Raw genomic sequence first — 23,863 nt, 5'->3', positions numbered from 1 at the left:
AGATAGCAAAGTATTAAACATGAAAAGAATGAAAAGTCCAAAGGCAACACCTTAGAAGTACCCTGAGCTGACATCCAGAAGACTCAAGGAGGACCGGAATCTACTCCTCACCCGGACACATGACCTTACCTTTCCTGTTCTGGCTTTAAGGGATCAAGGGCTGCTATATCCTCACTTTACCCATCTCAGATTCCCCCCACATGCCCCACTCCAGGACATCACCACCACTAATCTGCTTTCCACTAATAAAGGAAATAAATAAAGCTTCATTTGACAGAGGGGTTTGAGAAGCACTCCCTTTTGAAGATGAAAGTGTAGTTAGCATACTTAAGCCCTATAGTAAGGAAAGCTATTTAATTTTGTTTAACCCAGTGCAATGTAATACTTCTCACTATCTATGAGAAATACTGGACAGAATGATCTATAAACTTCCCTTTAGGCTAACATTTTATGAATTTCAGAGTTCTCAGTTTTCCTATTACACATGTTTGGCATCCAAATCTACTGAATTGCAACTTACCAGTAAATTTCCCCCTAGTAATATTTTCAATACACTGTGAGCATTGGTCATGATTCCTTGCTAACAGTTTCACCTATGTATATTAATAAGAATACAAATGTAGTAGGGCAGGGTGGCGGAGAGCCTTGTTTATGTTTCTTCTGAACCATTAATGATACCGTACAATAAAGCCCAAAGCAAAGATTATGAATTAATAAACAATTGCTCAGAGATATGGTTAACATCACAAATATAAAGATGAAAGTAAATCTGCATTTCGTACCTGAGTTGCCACCTCTTCAATCTTGTGAACGGCTTTAGAATCAAACAAGACTTGTCTGCCTCTCCTTTCACAGTCCTGGTAAACAATCAGGCGGATCTCATTCAGGTCAAACTCCGAACATGACCAACTGTGGATTAAAAAGGAGGAAAGAAGCTATATTATCCACAACACTTGGAATGATCAATGGAGAGCTAAGTTTCCCAGCCAATGTACCTATGTGCATCAAAAGGTCACAAGTGTGCAGAGCTAATGACTCCTTCACACCCAGGGGCAAAAAGCCTCATCTGAGGGCTCAAATGGGCCACACAAATATTGCCAAATGTCCACGACAAAGGCTGGGAAGATGGCTATAAATAATAAATCACTGGAGAGAAAGCATCTCTTTCCAAAGCAGCTTTGGACAAAGATAGCAACCAAAAATCACAAGGAAGTGTAGAGAAAGCTAAATTTGGATGCCTAATTCTGAGGATGGCACACCTGATGTATAGGAGTGTTCAAGCTTCTGTGTAATTGGTCAGGGAATGATTTGGAGCAAGTTAGTGGGGCCTGCTCTCTTCCTCTCCCACCCACCCAGGCTCAGGTAAAATTGAGTGAAATCACATATCCTAAAATTTAGAATTGTCCTCTATTATAGCTGGCTCTGATACAGAAGTTTTGAAAACCAAGTATATCACTGTACAGAATCTGAATTGCTAACAACAACAGCAATAAAGGAAGCATGGTTTATTCCTTAAAAAGAAAACCACAAGCCCAAAATGGTGTCCCTTAAGCATGTCGTCAAACCAGGACTAATACCTAAAACCCTAGTTTTAACCTCCCACAGAAATGGTCTTAACCAGTCAGGAATTTTCTAACCAACATGAGGTAATCTGTCACATGGGCCTTCTCCAAGCCTAAGAGAAGATGAGGTAATTTGCATGATTAAGACCCTTATCCTTCCCCCTAAGGGAAAATGACCTAGTCTGAAACAATCCTTTCTTTTTTTCCTATTAACTCCTTGCTCCATCCTCCTTCCTGTAAAAACCATCCATCCTGTACAACTCTTCAGAGCTGCCCCATTCATGAATTGCTTAATAGAGTCAATTAGAACTTTAAATTTACTCAACTAATCTTTTGTCCTTTAGCATTCCTGAGCAAACCAAAAGTCGTTGGGATAAAACTGCTCTAAACATAGGTTTGTTCTTGAGTAATAGATGAAATGAGAATGCAAGAACTCTAAGAAGGGTAATCATTTAAAATGCACTGCTTTGGGGTGTGTGGCTAGCTCAGTTGGTACAGCGTGTGACTCCTGATCTCTGGGTCGTGCAGTCAAGCCCCACAACGGGCCCACGGCCTACTTTTAAAAAACTTTAAAAATGAATAAATAAATATAAAACGCACTACTTTGGATATCTTTAGTTATTAGCCTGTTAATTCACTCCACACATATTTGAGTGCCTACTATGATTCAGACACTGTGGTCCAGATGCTAAATATTCAGCAGTTAACTAAACAGACTGATCCTTGCCCTCATGGAGAATGTGGTTTAGTGGGAAACACTGGACTAATAATAATGATGTGTGTAACGACATATTATCATAGTGCAAAAAGAAAAAAGTAAAGGAGTCTCATATTTTCAGATCTAAGGAGCAGGGAAATCCCTAAGGATTCAGGGAAGTGAGGGACGCCTGGGTGGCTCAATGGTTGAGCACCTGCCTTCGGTTCAGGTCATGATCCCAGGATCCAGGATCGAGTCCCACATCAGACTCCCTGCATGGAGCCTGCTTCTCCTTCTGCCTGTGTCTCTGCGTCTCTGTGTGTCTCTCATGAATAAATAATTTCTTTTTTAAAAAAAAAGGAAGTGAAGCAGGCATCTGGCTGGCTTAGTTGGTAGAACATGTGACTCTTGATCTTGGGGGCTTGAGATCAAGCCCCACGATGAGTGTACAGCTCACTTTAATAAAAAACAAAAAGCAGAGGATTTAAAGAATGACATTTAAACAGGACTTGAAGAAGAGTTCAAGAAATAAAGAATGAGAATGAAAACAAGATAGGAGGGAAGGACATGAAAAGACATAACACTGAAGTAAAACAGAAAGGGGGGAAAAAAAAAAGCCAGAGAAGCAGAGTTCACGAATTAGGCAGGGAAAAAGGCAGGAGCCAAGATCACACCCTAAGTGCAATGAGAAGTCAAGAGGAACAAAGGCTGATAATGATAAGTTCAGGTCTATACTTTTTAAAAATTCAACCTGGCTCCTCCAAGCAAAACAGGGGTGGAGGAGATCAAGATTGGAAGCAAGGCGGCCAGACATAATTTACTATCAGAGTTGAGACCCTTTGTCAGGAAGGTTAGAGGGACAGCTACGGAGGTAGAGGAAAGAAAACAGACACTGGAGGTATGTTCAGGGGGCAGAACTGGTAAGACTTAGTGGTGAGATGCAATGGCGCCAGAGGCAAAGGGAGTGCTACCTGCTTCGAGAAAGCTGGGGGAGGAGGAGCTCCCAAGGTACAGATGACAGAGAGAAGGTAAGTAGACTAACAAAAGCAAACTGTAAAATTAAGATAGTTGACTACAGTGCAATCAGACACATCTGGATTCCCTTTCTTCATCGGCACAATGGGAGTATTTTTTTTTCAAAGATTTTATCTATTTATTCATGAGAGATACAGAGAGAGGCAGAGACACAGGCAGAGGGAGAAGCAGGCTCCCTGCAGGCAGGGGAGCCTGACGCGGGAGGCAATCCCAGGACCTTGGGATCACGCCCTGGGCTGAAGGCAGACACTCAACCACTGAGCCACCCAGGCATCCCAATGGTACAATTTTTTTAAAAAAACTGATACAGTGTCTGGTAGCCCAACCACAAACTGTGCATTATTGGCTCTTTCCTCTTTCAGGCAGTGGTAGTTAATATTGAACATATTCTTTCAATGTAGGAGATTAGTTTTCTTAATCCCCAGCACCAAAAATAAAAATAAAGTTCAGGTTGATCTTGGGGTCGTAAATTCAAGCCCTACACTGGGGTATATAGAGTACTTAAAAAAAATCTTCAAAAAAAAATAGCCTCTCGGGGGGATCCCTGGGTGGCTCGGCGGTTTGGCGCCTGCCTTTGGGCCAGGGCGCAATCCTGGAGTCCCAGGATCAAGTCCCGCGTCAGGCTCCAGCATGGAGCCTGCTTCTCCCTCTGCCTGTGTCTCTGCCTCTCTCTCTCTCTCTGTGTCTATCATAAATAAATAAACAAATAAATAAATAAATAAACAAATAAATCTTAAAAAAAAAAAAAGTCCTCTAAGAGCACCATTTCTATAGAGGGCTAAGTCAAAAAAAAAAAAGCCTCTCAAATTATTAATACCTAGTACATGGGCTAATGTTATCAAAAGTGAGAAAGCAAAGAGGATTTTATTGTATTTTTTTCTTGTTCAATCTCTTTTGCCCAAATACACTTTGCCAAGATAGCTTTATAATTTATTAAGCAACTCGTTCACTCCTTATTTTTGAGGAGTAACCATGACTCAAATATCAAACTGAGGACAGCCTGACTAGAGCAGTTGAGATTTAATAATGACCATATCACCTTATTCAATGTTTCATGCTATTTCTCCATTTTAAAAGAATGGAAATAAAAGATATGAAAGGGGAAAGTATATATGTTAGATTGTCTAATTTTTTGACCCAAATACCTTTAAAAGCTATGTTTTATAAAATATAAGGCAAACTCCACTCCCCTTCTGAATGAATATTGTCTTATTTAACACCTAATTAAAATCTTGTCAGCTGTCATCACTAATATTAGCAGAGGAAATTACAGTTGAGTAATTTGATAAAGAAAATATGGGCAGGACAAAGGAGATTAACTGAGTGCTTCAGAATAAAACAGGCCTGGAATCAAACCTCAGCTCTGCCTCCACCAGTGTCACATCTCCTCAAGCAGCACTTGTGGGGCCTGGTGTGAAGATTAAAGGAGATAATCCATGGAAATATCCCAGGGCACCATCAGCTCTTTCCCCTACCGTTCTCCATAAACAGGGCTTCGGTTAGTCATAATCACATGCCACATGTATCTTCTGTGTGTCCGCATTCCCTTCAACATTCAACCAAGTTATTGTGGGGCTTCTATGAGCACCAACCATGGTTCCTGGTATTTTACTGAGGGCAACTCTGCATGACTCAAACAGGTATGAAAAAATAAGCTTTGGACTTTTGCCTTGAGATATCTGTTTGAAAGACATTTATTCTAATCAGAACTACCTCATTTCTTTGCTTTGGTTGGATACAAGGACAGAACACTGGCCCCTGGGATGATTTTCTACTCTATGGCCGTGGCTATCTACCTTTTCTCACTGTAAAATTGAAACAAAAGGACTTGGATGGGCCCTTTTCAGTTTTAAGATTCCATGATGCTAAGATCTGCCTGGAACTGAAACTAGATCTTATTTCTGGAACTACTCATCAAGAGCAGGAAGAAAGTGACCAAAGTCTAAATTACTTACCTGAGAGGTGACAGGCAGTAGTTCAAAATGAGTTAAGTACAAAAAATAGAATTCTCTTTAAAAAATATATAACCATGTGTTGTGGGTTGAGTTGTGTCCCCCAATTCCCCTCAATTCCTAATCCCCGGTACCTGTGAATAGGACCTTGCTTGGAAACAGAGTCTTTGCAGATGTAATCAAGTTAAGATGAAATCATACTAGATTAGGATGAGCTTGATCCAATGACTAATGTCCTCATAAGAGGAGGGAAATCTGGACACATTAGGAAGGTGGTGACAGATTGTGGAGTTCTGTTGTTACAAGCCAAGGAAACCCAAAGAAGGCTGGCACTGGGGGGATACAATATATAAGAACTGGATAAATCCTTATTCTGAAGGAATTTAAACTCTGGAAGACATAATTATATAGGAAACTACATGAAAATAAAAGGGTAAGAAAGAATATAGAAAGCAAGAGGGGGAAAAAAAGGAAAAAAAAATCCCAGAAGCAGGAATATTTGAACTGAAGAAGTTAGGAAGAATGGCAAGAATTCCATGTAAATGGAGAAGAGAGTCATTGCAGAATAAGGACGAGACACAAACACAAAAAGTCAAATGATACAAAGTCAAGACTGGTTGATTGGGTTATGTCTAGGGCACAAGAATTACACAGGAAATGAGGCTAGAGAGACAGTTTAGGACTACTTGTGGAGGACCCTGAATGCTATCCAGGAAATGTACATATGTTTGTTCTCCAAGTAATTGTGTGCCATTCTAACTTTCTAAGAAGGGGAATGATGTGATCGACCTGTGCTTTAAGAGAACTAAAGCTGTTGGAGAAAACCATTTTCAGAGCAAACAGAATGGTGGTAGTGATTTGTATACCCAGGGTTTCAAGGAGTCATGGCTGTAAGGACAAGAGAAGTAGTTGCAGGACTTGCAATGTCCTCCAAGACCAGTTCTAGTGCTGGTGTTTAATTGGTCCTTTGTACTTTATGAGAGTCAGGCTAGAAGTGGGCTTGAGTATGCTCAGGTGAAACATGATCTGTGTAAAATGAATACTTCAGAAATATTTTCCCTCTTTGCTCTCACACAAGGAAATAACCCTATATAGTCAAAAACAAGTTCACAAGAAGAGTTTACAGGGCAGTCTTGTGACCCAAGAATGTGAATGTTTAGTCAGGTATGATATGGAACTTTCAATGGTCCAAGAAAAAGTAGAATTAAAACAACAATAACAAAAAGTAGAATTAAAGCCAACAATAACAATTACAACAGAAAATGGCAATACTATCCATTTCACAAGTAGCTCCCTACACACCTACTGTGTGCCAAGCATCCTTCCAAGAGCTGGGATACAGCAGTGAACAAATCACAATTCCCACTTTGATGAAACTTAACTATATTTATGATGATATTTTACTCTTAAATCCTACTTTTTAAAAAAGATTTTATTTATTCATGAGAGACACAGAGAGAGAGGCAGAGACACAGGCAGAGGGAGAAGCAGGCTCCATGCAGGGAGTCCGATGTGAGACTCCCTCCGGGATCTCCAGGATCACACCCTGGGCCAAAGGCGGTGCTAAACCACTGAGCCACCCAGCTGCCCTCTTAAATCCTATTTTATGTTCTTTTTTCTACCAACTCTCACTGTACCTCTCCTTTCTCAAAAAATGTTGTTTTTCATTTAAAGATTTTATTTATTTTCATAGAGAAAGCTCGTGCATGCGCCTGAGCAAGGGGTTGGGGCAAAGGGAAAGGGAGAAGCAGGCTCCCTGCTTAGCAGGGGCTTGATCCCAGTGCTCAGGGATCATGAACTGACCAGAAGGCAAATGCTAATGATTAACCGAATGAGCCATCCAGGTGCCCCTCAAAAAAAAGTTTCTTAAAACAAACAGAAACCCTCTCAAAAGGTTTGTTCACAAATAGTGAGGAAGACCTAATGACTCTTACCTAAAAATAAGGAAAGACTAGGGATGGAGAAAAAGAAAAAAATTGTATTTGAGATGGCAATCAGAGTTCACCCTGTCAGCACAAATGTACATTATCTCCCATTCAGTAACAAGCTATTTATTTTAAGAAAAAAAATTACGTAAATAGATGACAGTAACAAATTTGGAATCTTTTTTTTTTTTTTTTGTCTGAGTTAGTACTCTCAGGAAGAGAGCAAACAGGAAAAGTAATTTGCAAATTAGTTGATGTTCCTATTTTATACTGAAACAGTCTTTGCCACACAACTTGCCAAGTTTAGTTTCAGAGGCACTATGTAAAAATTCACCACTGAACTGCCGTTCTGTGGTTGAGAGTATAGTAAAAAGGTACTTAAAGATTCTAACTCTCATCAGAAACTTCAATACATGACGCTAGCCTAAAGATATAGTTTAAAAATGATTCCAAATCAATGTGTCCCACTGTTATTTCACCAAACAAAATTTCTACTGGCTATTGGCGGCAATTTTGTCTTTAATAAAGTAGGTGACGTAAATCTTTACTCCCTTTGGAGAAGAACTGTGTAGAATGAAATAATAATCCCTATAATCAGCAGCATAGTATGGAAAGAGCACTCTAAGGAACAGGAGCCTCAGAGCACACTCCTGTATTCACTCCTTCCACACACTTTTAGGACCTGGCTTGACCCAGGTACCATGAAAGATACCAAGAATAGAAATTAACTAGATCCAGTTCCTACCTCAAAAGACTTACAATCTGATATGGGAAGACTAACATACAACACTTAAATAACCTACACTGTCACAGATACCAAGATTAATGTCCACATGGCTTATAGAACTTAAAGGATGAAGAGGTCAAGTCCACGTCGTAAGGGTGAGGGATGGATGAAAGTCACAGAGGATGTGATGCTTGGGACATGAACTGGTATTTACCAGAATAAACAGAGCTTTTAACTCTAGCCTTGCCACTTTCAATCCAGGTGACTTCAGGAAAGCACTTCTCCAGGGCTCAGCTTTCCCAAAGTGTATCTATCTGCCTTTTCTGTCTCACAAGATTGTTAGGAAAAACAGACACTGAGTATGAAAGTACTCTTAAACCTGCAAAACCCAAGTCAAAGGTGAGTTCAGACCTACAGTCTCTTCACTGAGATCTTTGGGGCCAGATGTTTAAGAATTTGGAATTTTTCATATTTTAGAAAGAAGTTCATACCACGTATTATATGATACTCCTCCAGGGTCTAGGTATAACCAAAACCCAAAACCAAACAAATTAATATTACAGCAGGCCAAGCTATGAATATTTATGCTGAGTGGATTATTAGACAGAAACTATGCATAGCCTCACAATAGTTCAGGTTATTTCCAAAAGTCTTTTCAGGGATTTTAGAATTGTAGGATAAAAGACTGTTGACCATTGTAATGCTTACTATGTCTTAGGGAAGGTCAAAAGACTGGAATAAGTAACATTAAGTTCACCAACATTATCCCAAATATAACCAATCCCTAAAAAAGAGGACCATCAAAGTTTATAAGTAGGTTGTAACTCAGAACTTGTTTCTCCCTCCCACTGTAATAATACTATAAATGGTTGCAAGGGTCACAAGCTAAAACCACATAAGTCTTTATATAATGTGTTTGCACAGCAAAAGCAAAGCACTATGAGTCACAACACAGCCTGAGACTTGGGTACTATGTACCATGCACTAGGAAGTACAGAGTTTGAGAAAAGGAGAATTCCTTCCTTTTTTCCTGAGTTCAGGCTCATGTTAGGTAAAGTTCACATGTGATCTTCATGACACCATCCCTGACCCCCTACCACCCCAAGGCCAGCATGGCACTGACAAAACCACAGAGCACTGCACTGGGCATCAGAATGCCTGAGTTCCAGGCAGGATCTATTGTCTAATCCCAGTCACACTCCTTCATCCCGTAGTGCAGTGTTCCTTCCTCTATAAAAATGATGGGTTGCGGCTAAAATCACCCCTCAAGGTCTCATTCCAAATCATCTATAAAGTATATACAATGTAATCTAGACTAGATGACCCTAGCCAGGCACTAAGAGAAAGCAATCTTAATGAATTAATCCACATTACAGCACAGCATCCCTTAATCCTTCTAGATACACTCTATACTCTATGCTTCTTTAATATAAACACATTTTTAATCAATAGAACTTCCAAAAGATGCTAACAAAATCTGCAGAAGTACAAGTTCTTTTGGGGCAAAAGGGACACTGAGGGGGCAGGTGACAATGCCACTGTACCAACTAGGATCTGTACAAGCTACCCCTGGCTAGCTTTGCCAGATTTTGTTGTTATTATTAATAGGTTTTCCCTTTGTCTCTTTAAAAACTCACAGCATTTCTAAATATGGCCCATATTTTCCAAAATCGTTCCTTTAATTCATAGAAGAGCACTACATGTTCTAACATCTTTAAACTAGAAGCTACCTGTACTTAAAAAAAAAAAAAAGTAAGGGGCAGGGCATGCCTGGCTGGCTCAGTCAGAAGAGTATGTGACTCTTGATCTCAGGATCATGAATTTGAGTCCCAGAGTAGGTGCAGAGATTACAAAAAAAAAAAAAAAAGCTTTGCTGTTCATCTTCATGCATGCTTTAATTCAATATTCACTGAGCTAATTCTTCCATACTCTTGTCAGCACAACCAAAACAGTCGACATTCATTACTGTATTTCAGGATTACTGAAATGCATAATGGCTCTTGCTAACAGCTAACTTGCAAAAAACATGATGTCATATCTTCTCCTGAAAATAAGATTTTCCCACATCCCTCATTCACCCAAGGGAATTATATACTAAAAACAGATAAATATTTAAGACATTGACTTGTATATTAATCCCAGATCATTTAAATTGTACACAGATAAGGTAATAACTCTATTTTTCTAGAGGGTTCCAAAGGTCAAAAGCATGGTTCTCTCCATAAGGTTTTGTTTGCAAAATCACAAAGCCAAAATCAAGAGAAACTATACCTATCTTCGGTTATAAAATATTAGCATTAAAATAAATAGGAATAGGGGCACCTGGGTGGCTCAGTCATTGAGCATCTGCCTTTGGTTCAGGTCATGATCCCACGGTCCTGGGATCGAGTCCCGCATCAGGTACCCCACAGGAAACATGCTTCTCCCTCTGTCTCTGACTTTCTGTGTTTCTCATGAATAAATAAATAAAATCTTTTTAAAAAAAGAAAAGAAATGGGTATAGGTGAGCATGTGGAAGAGTGGTCACAGCAGCACTGCAGGGTCAGGCCAACGGGCAGAGGCAAGAATCAAAATAAGGGGGAAAGAAAAAAGAAAATAAAAACACACACACACATACTCACATACTCTTTGACCCAGCAATTCCACTTGTAGGAATTAATCCTACAGATCAGTTTACATGGGTTCAAAATGATTATGTACAAAAAGGTTTTCACTGAAGCATTGTTTGGAATGGCAAAGGACTAGAAACTATCAACATGAGATTGTTATATTATGGTCCATTCCTTTTATAATGCAGATAAAAACAACAAATAAGAAAGATCCTTCTGTAACTATATCATAAGCCAAGACATCATTTTAACAGGAAGAAGTACAAAATATTGCGCACAGAATGCTACTATATGTATTTTTAAAAGAAAAATGGAGAAAAAACTCTGGATTTTATTATACATGCATAGACTATCTCTAGAAAGATACATAATGAATTATAAAACTGGTTGTGTCTAGAACTATGTTTTCTAAGGATTTATTCATCTATTTTTAGACAAAGAGCATGGGGTTGGGGTACAGAGGGAGGGGCAGAGGGAGAGAATCTCCAGCGGACTCCCCACTCAGCACAGAGCCAGATGCAGGGCTTGATCCCACAACCCTGAGGATCATGCCCTGAGCCAAAACCAAGAGTCTTACGTTCAACTGACTGAGCCACCCAGGCACCCCCAGAACTATTTAACATACATCTATCAAAACAGCATAGAGTGTAGACTCGGGAGCCAAACAGCCTGGGTATAAGTCCTTACTCTGTCTCTTTCTAGTTACATGACTTTGGGAAGTTACCTAACCTCGTTGTATCTCATTTGCAAAATGGGGATAGTAACACCTACCTCATAAGTGTGTGTCGATTAATGCAGAGCCAGGCACACAGCAAGTGTGCTGTAAGTACTAAGACTGTACCTTTTGAATATTTAACCATATGACTACAGTATCTCTCAAAAAATTAAAAACAAATTATAAAACTGAGGGATACAATAAGAACATCCCCCCCCCCTTTTTTTAACCCATCAAATATTCTATTATTGCCTTAAGACAAACAACCTTAATTACTGTTTGCTTTAAAAGGCTTCTTGGTAGCTGAAGCATGAGGCAGTGGGTGAACTCCTACAGGGAAACCACCTTAATGAATTCAAGGCATTTAGATTCAAATATGTAGTTTGGCCTTCGACAATGACATTTATTCAGCTTTCTTGTCAGCATTCATATACCACATTTTCCTGCCCTTCTTTATCCTCTGACTCTGCCAAGGACAGGACAAGTTTCTCCCTGAAAATGTAACCCCTCTTTTCATTTATGAAACCTATTTACGCCCTTTGAGTTTATTACTGTTCTAGTACTGTATCAAATTGCTTTCTACCATATTAAATCACTGCCTTTTTTTTTTTTACTGCATCATCTCACAGAGCCTAGAGATACCACTTTCAGAAGTCTGATGTTTGCAAACAGGAAGGGGAAGACTGATCAGAAACACACAGCACACACACACACTAACAACTGCCTAACATTTTAGAGTTTGCCAAATGCTTTACAGAATTTACTTGAGCTAACCTTCACAAATGTCCTGTGAGAGCTTGTATTACATGTTTTATACAGAAATTAGGAGACTCTTAAAAAGTTATAACCAATAAGTGACAATTGCTCTTCCAATTCTGCTATACTATCTATATATTCTAAGTATACTGTATACTTAATATCAGTAGCAAACAAGTCAGGATAACATTCTCTACATTCCAGGACATCCCTCTGCATTTCCTTCTGAGATATAAAAACATGTTACATTTGAAAAATAAGAATACTGATGATATAATGTTAAGACTAAAAGGCAGAACACAGAATTGCATATATGGTATGAATGACCACAAACTACGTAAAAACCAAATAAATAAATAAATAAATAAATAAACAAACAAACCAACCACCTGTTATCAAAGCTTTCTAAAAAGTTCACCAAAAATTAGTAGCTTGGGCACCAGTGGCTCAGTTGGTTAAGCATCTGCCTTTGGCTTAGGTCATGATCTCAGGGTCTTGGGATCAAGTCCTGTATCCAGCTCCCTGCGAGAAGCCTGCAAGGAGCCTGCTTCTCCCTCTGCTTAAGTCTCTGTCTCTCTGTGTCTCTCATGAATAAATAAATAAAATCTAAAAAAAAAAAAAAAAATTGAGCAAGATTTGTAAGATCTCCAGATTATACTGAAAGTCCAAATAGCAAAGAGCAGATTCTTGTGTATAGCATGCTACCTTTTGTGTAAGAGGGAAGGATACATATTTGTATTTGCTTACTTCTACACAAAAGAAATATAAACAATTTTACTTTATATAAATTGAATTTTTAAAAGTAGAAAAAGGAAGAATAGTTCTCACCCTTAAAGTAAAACTCACAAGAACATTCCGTTTTCCCAGGTAAAGAGCAAGATTAGTTTATCAGAAGTGGTTTTTCCTTCCATTATTTCTAAAATAAATTTCTACATCTTCTAGTCCACTCAGGCCATGCAGAGGCATGGTGATTAAGCAGGCAAAAGAAGGGCAACAACTTGTCCAGCAAGCACTGCCAAAGCTTGGTTTTTAAATTTATGGCCCAGATAGTTGATAAATTTGCCTGAAAATGCTCTCTCCGTTGAGCGGGGAAGACAAGCCTTTCAAAAGGCAACACTGGATCGCTATTTCAGAGAGAGACAGAGAGAGAGAGCGAGAGAGAGCGAGAGAGCGAGAGAGAGACCAGTGGTCTGGGAGTCGGTAGTTGAGGTAAAATGCTGTTAGAGGCCAGAACATTTATTAATGCACAAAAAAGGCAAGTGAGTGGCCATGGGCCCTTGCAGGGAGGGGCTGAAGCCAAGGTTAGGAAGCTTACACACTGTCATGCCTGTCACATGACAGTGAAGACAGTGGGGAAACTCTGAGCAATGGCAGCCAAGAGGCTGCAGAAAGAGCTCCTGCTGATTTCTCACCCACCTGCACCAGGTAGACATCTGTGACCTCTGCCTATTGTTCCTGCCATCCAAAGTGTAATTTCTTCGTCCAAAAAAGAGTCTACACAAAAACATGTACAGGAATATTTATGCAGCATTATTCATGATAGCCAAAAGGTGGTGGGGGGGACCACATGTACATCACTGGATAAATAAAACGTGGCACATCCATACAATAGAATTTTATTTGGCAATAAAAAGGAATAATGTACTAATACATGCTAGAACATGGGTGAACCCTGAAAGCATGGTAAATGAAAGAAGTCAATCATAAAGAATCACAGATTGTGTGATCCCATTTATAGAAAATGTCCAGAATAGGCAAATGTACAGAAACAATAAATTAGTAGCTGACTAGAGCTGGAGGTAGGGAGATTGGAAATTTGTGGAATGACAGTTAAAGTTTGTGCTGAGTGTCTTCTAGGGGTAATGAAAATGTTCTGAAGTGGACTGTGGTGATATCTGCACAATTCTGTGAATACACTAAAATGTACTGACACTAAAATGTACTGAAATACACACACACTTTAGATGGGTGGATTGTGTGGTATATGAATTACATCTCCACAAAACTGTTTCAAAAGAAAACAAGATACGTTTTCTGTATAACTCCCAATCCCACCTCACCCAAAGATGATGAGCAGTGGGAACATTCGTGCACTACTGTTGAGAAAGGAGTTGAGGCAACCACTTAAATATCTACTAAATCTACTAAAGAGAGATTATCTACGAAACCCAAAGATTCATATATCCTAAAACCTAATAATTCCATTCCACCCAATGGAAATCCATGCAGATATGCAGAAAAACATAAATGTGATACTATTCACTGCAAAATTATTTGTAATAGTAAGAATTATGGGCATCTGGGTGGCTCAGTGGTTGAGCATCTGCCTTTGGCTCAGGTCATGATCCTGGGGTCCTGGGATCAAGTCTTGCATCAGGCTCCCCATGGGGAGCCTGCTTCTCCCTCTGCCTATGTCTCTGCCTCTCTCTGTGTCTCTCATGAATAAATACAATGGCAAAAAAATTTTTTAATTTAAATTTTCATCAATAGACTAATCAATATAGTAGCATACTATACTTAGAATTACTAAACTAGAATTATATGAATATGAATAAATCTCAAAAACATACAATTGTATACAAAAGTTTCAAAATAATATGTATGGTATGATATTCGTTCTATAATGTTAAATATGTGTGATCTAGTATTATTTATCAATATATCATGGCCAGTAAACTAATAATACGGAGAGCAAATATTCCAAATGTGGTTACCTCTGGAAGAGAGAGAGAGAGGGAGAAGACTGGGCCCAGTAAGGACTATGCAGTAAGCAACATGTATTCCCCTAGCGTTTTAGACCTTTTGTTTTTAATTATATATGTGAAGCAGAACTGGAAAATGTTAAGATTTAAGAAAACTGGAGGGCACCTGGATGGTTCAGTCAGTTAAGCATCTGCCTTTGATTCAGGTCATGATCCTAGGGTCCTGGGATCAACCCCCACATTGGGCTCCTTGCTCAGTAGGGAGCCTGATTCTCCCTCTGCCCCTCTTCCTCCTCATGCTTCCTCTCTCTCTCTCTCTCTCTCTCTCTCTCTTTCTCAAATAAATACATAAAATCTTAAAAAAAAAAAGATTTAAGAAAACTGGGTTGTGAAATATAATATGGTTATTATAATATGTTCTGCATTTTCTGTATGGTTGAAATATTTCATAAGAAAATGAAAATGCAATCCCTTTGAGGTTCTTCAAAAAATTAAAAATAGAACTACCCTATGATCCAGCAATTGCATTACTGGGTATTTATCCCAAAATTACACAAAAAACAAATCCAAAGGGATACATACACCCCTATGTTTATAACAGCATTATTTACAATAGTCAAACTATGGAAGCAGCCAAAGTGTCCACTGACAAATGAAAGGATAAAGAAGATGTGGTGTGTATATATATATAACTGAATATTATTCAACCATAAAAAAACAATGAAATCTTGCCATTTGTAACAACATAGCTAGAGAGTATAATGCTAACTGAAATAAGTCAGTCAGAGAAAGACAAATACCATATGATCTCACTCATATTTGAAATTTAAGAAACAGGGCAGCCCTGGTGGCACAGCGGTTTAGCGCCGCCTGCAGCTCAGGGTGTGATCCTGGAGTCCCGGGATCGAGTCCCACATTAGGCTCCCTGCATGGAGCCTTCTTCTCCCTCTGCCTGTGTCTCTGCCTCTCTGTGTCTCTCATGAATAAATAAATAAAATCTTAAAAAAAAAAAAAAAGAAATTTAAGAAACAAAAGAAATGAGAAAGAAAAAAAAAGAGAGAGAGAAACAAACCAAGAAACAGACTGCTAACTCTAGAGAACAAAATGATGATTACCAAAGGGAAGGTGGGAAGGGGGAGGGGGGATATAGGGGATAGGGATTAAAGAGTACACTTATGATGAAAAAATACATGGTTAAATTGGGGGCAGGGCAGAGACGATGCTGGCATAGACTACGGCATAGACTACGCTGTAGTAGTGGAGGTGGTAAGAAGTAGCCAGATTTTGGGTATCATTTGATGTAGAGCCAGTTGGAATTGTTATGGATTAGATACAGTGTGTAAGAAAGAAAAAAAAAGACTAGTTCCATAACAAGACCATCAAGATGAAGAAGGCTGCAGGTGGGGCAAGTTGTTGGATATAGAAATCTGGAGGTCAGGGGGAAAAGTCTGGTCTGGAATTACAAATGTGGGAGTTGTTGGCATACAGATGGTATTTAAAGCCAAAGGCTGAATGAGATCACTAGGGAAGTGACTGTGGGTCCAAGGACTGAGCCTTCAAGCACACGGACATTAGGGAGAAAAAGAGGACTCAGCAAAGAAGACCAAATTGGAGCAATCAGGAAAAGGGAGAACGCTGGAATAAAAAGAAAAAAATGCGAAATGGGCTTTTTAATAAGAAAAAAAAAAAAGATATGTAAAGAACTAGTGAAACTGATTACCTAGAGCATGGGGAAAAATAAAGAGGTGGGAATAATATATTTCAAATATATATATTTTTTTGTTGTTGTTGTTGTTGAACCAAGTGAATGTATTATCTCTAACATACAGACATGATTTTTAAAATGTTAAGAAAAGGGGCACCTGGGTCGGTCAGTCAGTTAAATGTCTGCCTTTGGCTCAAGTCATGATCCCAAGATCCTGGGATTGAGCCTCACATTGGACTCCCTGTTCAACGGGGAGCCTGCTCTCCCTCTCCCTCTGCCTGCTGCTCCCCACCCCAGCTTGTGCTTTCTATCAAATAAATTTTAAAAATCTAAATAAAATACTAAGGAAAAACCCTCGCATTCATATCCTTTAAGAGGTGATTTAGCCTACAAAAGATGTTAGGGTTACAGGGGAGGGGAGATCACCTTACCTTTGCCTCAGGTTTCAAAGGAGAGGCAAAAATCCCAATTCTTCCAACACTCCTGACTGTCTTCACCCCCACCTGCTCCTTCCCAGGGGAAGAAGAATGATTTCTGATTGACAAAAATTCCTTTATTCTTTGGTATCTATCTATATTTGGTATTTGGTATCTATTCTGTGGTATCTTTGAGCACACACAAGCTAATCTGATCCTCAACTACTCAACATCAAGTTTATAGGGGTAAGCTCCTATGTTCAAGACCTGTGTGTGTCCTAGGCTACTTACAATAAGATGTGTGAACAGGTTCAACTTTGAGGTTATTAGGCAGCTCCTTGTTGTTACACATACTACTCATTTTCCAAACGTAGATATTTTGGTTTCTATCTGACCAGTTTCTATCTCTTAATTTTCAAATTCCATACGGGAAGGGAAATGGGTCTCCCTTAAATTTCCTATAAAGAAAATTATCTTCCAAGGAGATTGTCAGAAATGTGAACAAAAGTGGTTTCTTTCTATGCATTTAGCAGTCAAAAACTGGAAACCTAAACATCCACTAGCAGAATATACTCTAAGTTTTTGAAGCCGACCATTTAAGAACATACTATGAAGTCATTAAAATTTGTTCTCGAAAACATTTTAATAACATAGGGAAAATGTTAAACTGAGTAAAAAAGCAGATTAGATAGCTTGATATATATACAACATGATTCAGTTAACACATAATACAGCTTATATCCATGTACTGAAAAAGGACTGCATGGGGGCACCTGGGTGGATCAGTTGGTTAAGCTTCTGACTCTTGATTTCAGCTCAGGTCATGATCTATTTGGGGTCACACTCAGCAAGGAGTCTGCTTGAGATTCTCTCCCTCTCACTCTGCCCCCTCCACCCACTTGCTTGCTCTCTCTCTCAAAACATCTTAAAAAAAAAAGACTCTAAGAAAATAAAAATATAAGTAGTAAAATTTGTGATAGCATTATGAATAATTTGAATTTAATTTTATATTTGCTTGCATCTTCCAAATGTTTTGTAATAAAATTTTATCATTTTGATAATCAGAAAAATTTTAAGAAAAATCTTAAAATAAATTTAGTAGCAATATAAAAGAAAAAGAAGAATTTAAAAGAAAAGGGGAGAGGGTGCCTGACTGGCTCTGTTGGAAGAGCAGGTGATTCTCGATCTCAGGGTTGTGAGTTCAAGCCCCATGCTGAGTACAGAGATTACTTAAATAAATAAAACTTAAAAAAAAAAAAAAAAGAAAAGAAAAAGAAAAGGTAAAGTAGGTAGTTTGACATAAATGCAGTCATGCTCTGGAAAAATATACCTGTTAAAATATTTTTTAAATATTTCAAAATAAATAAATAAATAATTTCATATACCAGCCATTAATAAGTGGAATTTATTTTTTTTTAAAGATTTTATCCATCCATTAATGAGACACACACACACACACACACACACACAGAGAGAGAGAGAGAGAGAGCGCAGCAGAGACACAGGCAGAGGGAGAGAGAAGCAGGCTCCATGCAGAGAGCCCGATGTGGGACTCGATCCTAGGTCTCTAGGATCAGATCCTGGGCTGAAGGTGGCGCTAAACCGCTGAACCACCCAGGCTGCCCCATAAGTGGAATTTAAAACTAAAGGCACAATACCATTTATATCAGCGTATTTCCCCCCCAAAAGAAATTCCTACGTAGAAATCTAACAAAATACGTATAATATTTACATGAGACAAACTATAAAAGAAATCAAAGAACTGAAGAAATGGAGAGATATTTCATGGTCATGAATAGGAAGACTCAAGATGCCAGTTCTTCCCAACTTGATCTACAGGTTCAATACATTCCCAGTCAAAATTCCAGCAAGTTATTTTGTGGATATTAATAAATTTGTTCTAAACTTTATATGTGGAGGCAAAGTATCCAGAATAGCCAACACAAAACTGAAGGACAAGAGCAAAGTTGAAAGACTAAAACTACCCAACTTCAAGACTTACTATAAAATTACAGTAACCAATACATGATGGTACTGATGAAAGAACAAATAGATCAATAGAAAAGAATAGAGAGCCCAGAAACAGATTCATACAAATATAGTCAACGGATCTTTGACTGAAAAAAGGCACAGACAATACAATGGAGAAAAGACAGCCTTTCAACAAATGGTACTGGAACAAAAGGACATCTTCATGCAAAAATAAATAAATAAATGAATCTTGACATAGACCTTAAATCCTTCACAAAAATTTAATTCAAATTGAATCACAGACAGACCTAAATGCAAAATGGAAAACTATAAAACTCCTACAAGATAACATAGGAGAAAAACCGAGATGACCTCAGGCATGGTGATAACAACCAAACCACATGTCATCCAAGAAATCATTGGTAACCTGGACTTTATTACAATTTAAAACTTCTCAACTGTGAAGGACAAAACAAGAAAACTAGAGGATAAACCACAGATCGGGAGAAAATATTTGCAAAAGACATATTTGATAGAGGCCTGTTATCCAAAATATACAAATAACTCATAAAACTCAACAGGAAAATGAACCCAATTAAAAAATAGGCAAAGACTTGAACAGACACCCCACAATAAAAATATATATAGATGGCAGATAAACCTATCATTGACGCTCTACATCATGTCATTAGAGAAATACAAATTAAGACAACAGTGAGATACCACTACACTCCTATTAAAATGGCTAAAATCCAGAATACTGGCAAAACCAAATACTGACAAGCATGGGGAATGACATGAACCATCATTCACTGCCGGTGGGAATAAAAAATGGTACAACCACTTTAGAAGTATAGTGGTTTCTTACGAAACTAAACAAACGTTTACCTTATGATGCAGCGATCACATCCCTTGATATTTACCCAAAGCAGTAAAACCTACGTCCACACAAAAATGCACACAGAGATGTTCACAGCAGCTTTAATCATAGTTGCCAAAACCTGGAAGCAACCAATATGTCCTTCAGTAGGTGAATGGATAAAGAAATTGTGCTACATTCAATGGAATACTGTTCAGTGGTAAAGAGAAACGAGCTATTGAGCCGTGAAAATGGAGGAAGCTTTAGTCCATATTACTAAGTCAAATAAGCCAATCTAAAAAGGCCACATACTGTAGGATTCCAACCAAATGAGATTGGAGAAAAGGCAAAACTATGGAGACAGTAAAAAGATAAGTGGTAAGACAAAAGGCAGAGCCCAGTGGATTCTTAGGGCACTGGAACTAATCTGTACTGATACAATAATGATGGGTACATGTCATTTTACATTTGTCAAAACCCAGAGGATGTACAACACCAAGAGTGGACCTCAATGTAAGCTATGGTTTTGAGTAATAATGATGTCACTGTGTAGGTTCATCAACTGTCACAAATGTTCCACTCTGACGTAGGATATTGATAGTAGGGGAGGCTGTGCACATGTGATGTGTGGGGCAGACCACTCTCTGTACTTGCTGCCAGTTTTGATATGAACCTAAAGCTGCTCTAAAAACTAAGGCTACTTAAAAGGGAAAAAACTTTTCGATTGTCAAGGGAACTTTTAAAATATAGGAACTTTCAGTAATGAGCACTAGGTTTTGTTTTTTGGTTTTTGGTTTTTTTTGAGCACTAGGTTTTAAAGTTCATGATAGGAGTACTCTCTAAAGATCATTTTGGTCTGTTATAGTCTGCTAGAGAATTTCCCATGAAGATGAAAACAAAGAACACATTATTTGAGCTCTGGATATGGCCATCAAAAGTCTCTGTCCCTATTTGGCTGAGCTGTCTCCCCGGCTTGTCCACTCAGCTGGAGAGGAGAAGGTCAATCCTCATATGCTGCTCTACAGAATGAGCCCAACCCTTTCATATGGTCTTGTTCCTCCTGACAAAGGAACAAGTTCTCATAATAGTTCACACTAACATTTCACTTACTACCTTGAGAGAACAAGGCTTCAATACGAAGAAATGAGGTTCTAATAATAGGAATTGTTGTTATCAAGCAAAGGCCAATGGGAGAGAAATTAGGGAGCCATACAACTCCCACCTGCCTCTCCTATGGCAACGTGCCACTGCTAGCCCTATCTACTATCCCACTTGGAACCATTACATTCCCTGGAAGGACCATTTATGTTGTGGATCCAAACCACTTTTGCCCCTAGGCAACATTTTTTCTTTTTAGGGTGCACAGCAAACATGTTCCTGTCTTAGGATCTCTGTCCTTACCAGTCCCTCTGTTGAGAATATACTTCCTCAAATATCCATATGGCTTATTCCCTCAATGGAAAAAGATTACCATTGAGATAGTTCTGGTTCCCTTGATTACCCAAGGTCTTCACATTTCTCTAACATCCTTGTTACTCATGGGTCACTGACAGATAATCAGAATATTAGAGATGGAAGAGACCTCACACACCACCTGATGGTTCCCAGACTTGACTCATCATTAGAATTACCCCAGAAGTTCTCTGTATTGGTTTGTTTTTTAATCAACAGAACCCCAAGGCTCCGCTTCCACAAATTCGGTCAAGTGGATCTGAAACGGAGCTCAGGAAGCTACATTTTTAAAAACAGTTCACATGTTTGACGATCACCAACCTAATTTACCACTTCTATTATTTTTTGTAGAAGAGAAAATAGAAGCACAGAGGGATGAGGTAATGTTCCCAAAGACACAGTGAGTTCAAGGCAGAGATGAACCCTCAGATCATAAGATCAGAGTAGTGAAGATCCCCAGATCAAAGATGCTTCCACTTTATCTGGTACTACAGGCTAGACTCTTGCATGTTAGATGTTTTGTTTTGTTTTGTTTTTAATTAAGTGAACAAACTAACAGCATTACTAATTTTTTAGGGTTTTGCCTTCAGGCAAGGTAGGTGTACAAGTGAAAGAAAAGGGCACATCAAGAAAAAAAGACAGCATTTTAATTCACATCTGTTCTATAAAGACCAGAGGGTAGCTTGGGGTTTTGGGTTGTTTGTTTTTTAAGAAAAAAAAAAAGATTTATTTATTTATTCATGAGAGACACAGAGAGAGAAGCAGAGACATAGATGGGGAGAGGCAGACTCCCGGCAGGGACCCTGGAATCACACCCTGAGCAAAGGCAGACGCTCAACTGCTAAGCTACCCAGGTGTCCCAGCTTGTGGTTCTTTAAACCTCTCTAAACTAGTAAGAGAAGGATTAAACCCTTCAGGATACAAATAATGATGGATGGACGTAGGTCTGATACCCAATAATCCATATAAACTTGGGATTCCACAAAAGGGGAAGAGAATTGCCAGGAACCTTGGTGTTGTTAGAGCCCACAGAATGGATTCCCTTTGGTGAATTCTGATGGGGAGTTTAATTATGATCTTAGATGGGTCACAGGTTACTGCTCTCACCAGTTCCCACAAGGGCTTGCTACATCATTATTCAGCAGTTATTCAGCTTTTGTTACTGTAACAATCAGAGGATAAGGGTAAGCCACAGCCTGACTCACAACAGGAGTCATAACAGAAGAACCAGGAATCATGGACTGGTGCAGCCTAGTATTCCAGCTCAACACACAGCTGAGTGAGACTCAAGGGAAAAAGACTTCGGAAGCTGCCCAATAACTTGGCCTGCAGACCCCAGAGCTGGAGTATCCATATCTTCTGTCTGAAACACAGTCATTCTAGACATAATTAGTTATGCTAACTACTAACAAGGACTTGACCCTGTTAGGTCATCAACACTTAGCTAAAAAAAGACCCAGTTTACGTGAGTTGTCCGTCTACATCAAGCAAGTTCACACTCCCTTCAAAACCCCTCGATGCCAAGACTGCTCTGATTCATTGCCAAGAAGAAACGTGGCCTCAGAGGGAAAAGATGGATGTTTTTTAAAACCTAAATCAGACATGACTTTGCAGCCATACCAAATTACCACTGCATTCTTTCATTCATTCACTCATTCTCAAATTACATCTCTGAATCCCAAACATCAGCCAGTGGAAATAAACTCCTAGTGAGTCAAATAAAATTCCTGCTGGCACATAAAATCAGTGAAAAGGGAAGGAATGCAGAAAGGGCAGAAGAACTTGTGACAGCAGTACTCGTTGCATCTGAAAGAGTCACACCCAGCAATTTCAACCTCTCTGTGAAGCTTGTTGCAAAGCACAAGACCGTCAGCTGACCAGGTTTTGGTTTTTTTTCTCTACCCACTTCATTCAGCCTGTCCGACAACTACATTTTCTACTTACAATCAAAGTAGGATAGTTTTCACAGTGTTTCTAAGTGAAGAACAGATGAAAAACACTCTCCCCAGCCCTACAACCTGCATTACATTTCAGCCCTTTTTCACTAAATTGTTCAGAACAGAATGCTTTGATCTGTTGCCTTAGCATATCTCTCTTTAAATCTGTAACTATCTTTGTATTTCCTACTCAGTCAACCTAACAGCTATAAAGACTGGTAGTAAAATCGTCTCAGCTTATCTCTGTGAAGCAGTGAACTAGGGGAAAGGAAATAAACCCTGGTTTCTGTACTTCTTAAGCAATTACCCCAAGCAAGCTAATCCTCTTTCTTTTTTGATAGAATTGGTTCATCCAAATTGCAGACAAGTCAGATATATACACTCATCAATTCTTCAGCCCTTCCTGTCCTGCTGATTTCTAAGGCAGTACAAAGAGTCTCTGGTGAATCCAAATTCCAAAATATAAAAATTAAAGCACCATTGACTCTGAAGTACTTTGTTTCAGTTCCTCTTCTATGTGGGGAGTGTATACTTTTTTAAGACAAGGTTATGTAAAATTTTCTCTTGCCATCAGAGAAACAATGATTCGCCAATAAGCTTGGCAAATAATCCCAGATTTCTTATATAAACAGCCCCTATGGTTAACTAATTTGTTGGTAAAGTGAGAAAAATCAAGTCACTGACAGCTTTGCTATGGTTGGTACCTTAAGAAAGAAGGACACAATTATGGAAGACTATACTATATACCCAGCATGCTATCAGTTACTAGATTTGTTGATTCTGGAATTTTGCGATATAATAAATGAAACTCCAATATCTGTCATTATTAAGGAGAACAGAAGT

The 23,863-nt window shown here is 38.8% G+C and overlaps 1 protein-coding gene across 9 annotated transcripts in view; it reads right to left on the bottom strand.

Moving 5' to 3' along the window:
• Nucleotides 1-23,863, bottom strand: part of FNIP2 (folliculin interacting protein 2) — a 133,604-nt gene that overhangs the window by 65,150 nt on the left and 44,591 nt on the right. For 8 of the 9 annotated variants that reach the window (XM_072724935.1, XM_072724931.1, XM_072724934.1 and 5 more), the window contains exon 2: nt 783-909. In XM_072724935.1, coding sequence (XP_072581036.1) covers nt 783-909 — 127 coding nt within the window. Of the gene's footprint in view, nt 1-782; nt 910-13,394; nt 13,473-23,863 lie in introns of all 9 variants that reach the window. The other variant, XM_072724928.1, reaches the window with a different exon arrangement.

Source organism: Vulpes vulpes, chromosome 10 (genome assembly GCF_048418805.1).
Source record: "Vulpes vulpes isolate BD-2025 chromosome 10, VulVul3, whole genome shotgun sequence".
NCBI lineage: Eukaryota > Metazoa > Chordata > Mammalia > Carnivora > Canidae > Vulpes > Vulpes vulpes.
This window is presented reverse-complemented; position numbering and strand designations above follow the sequence as displayed.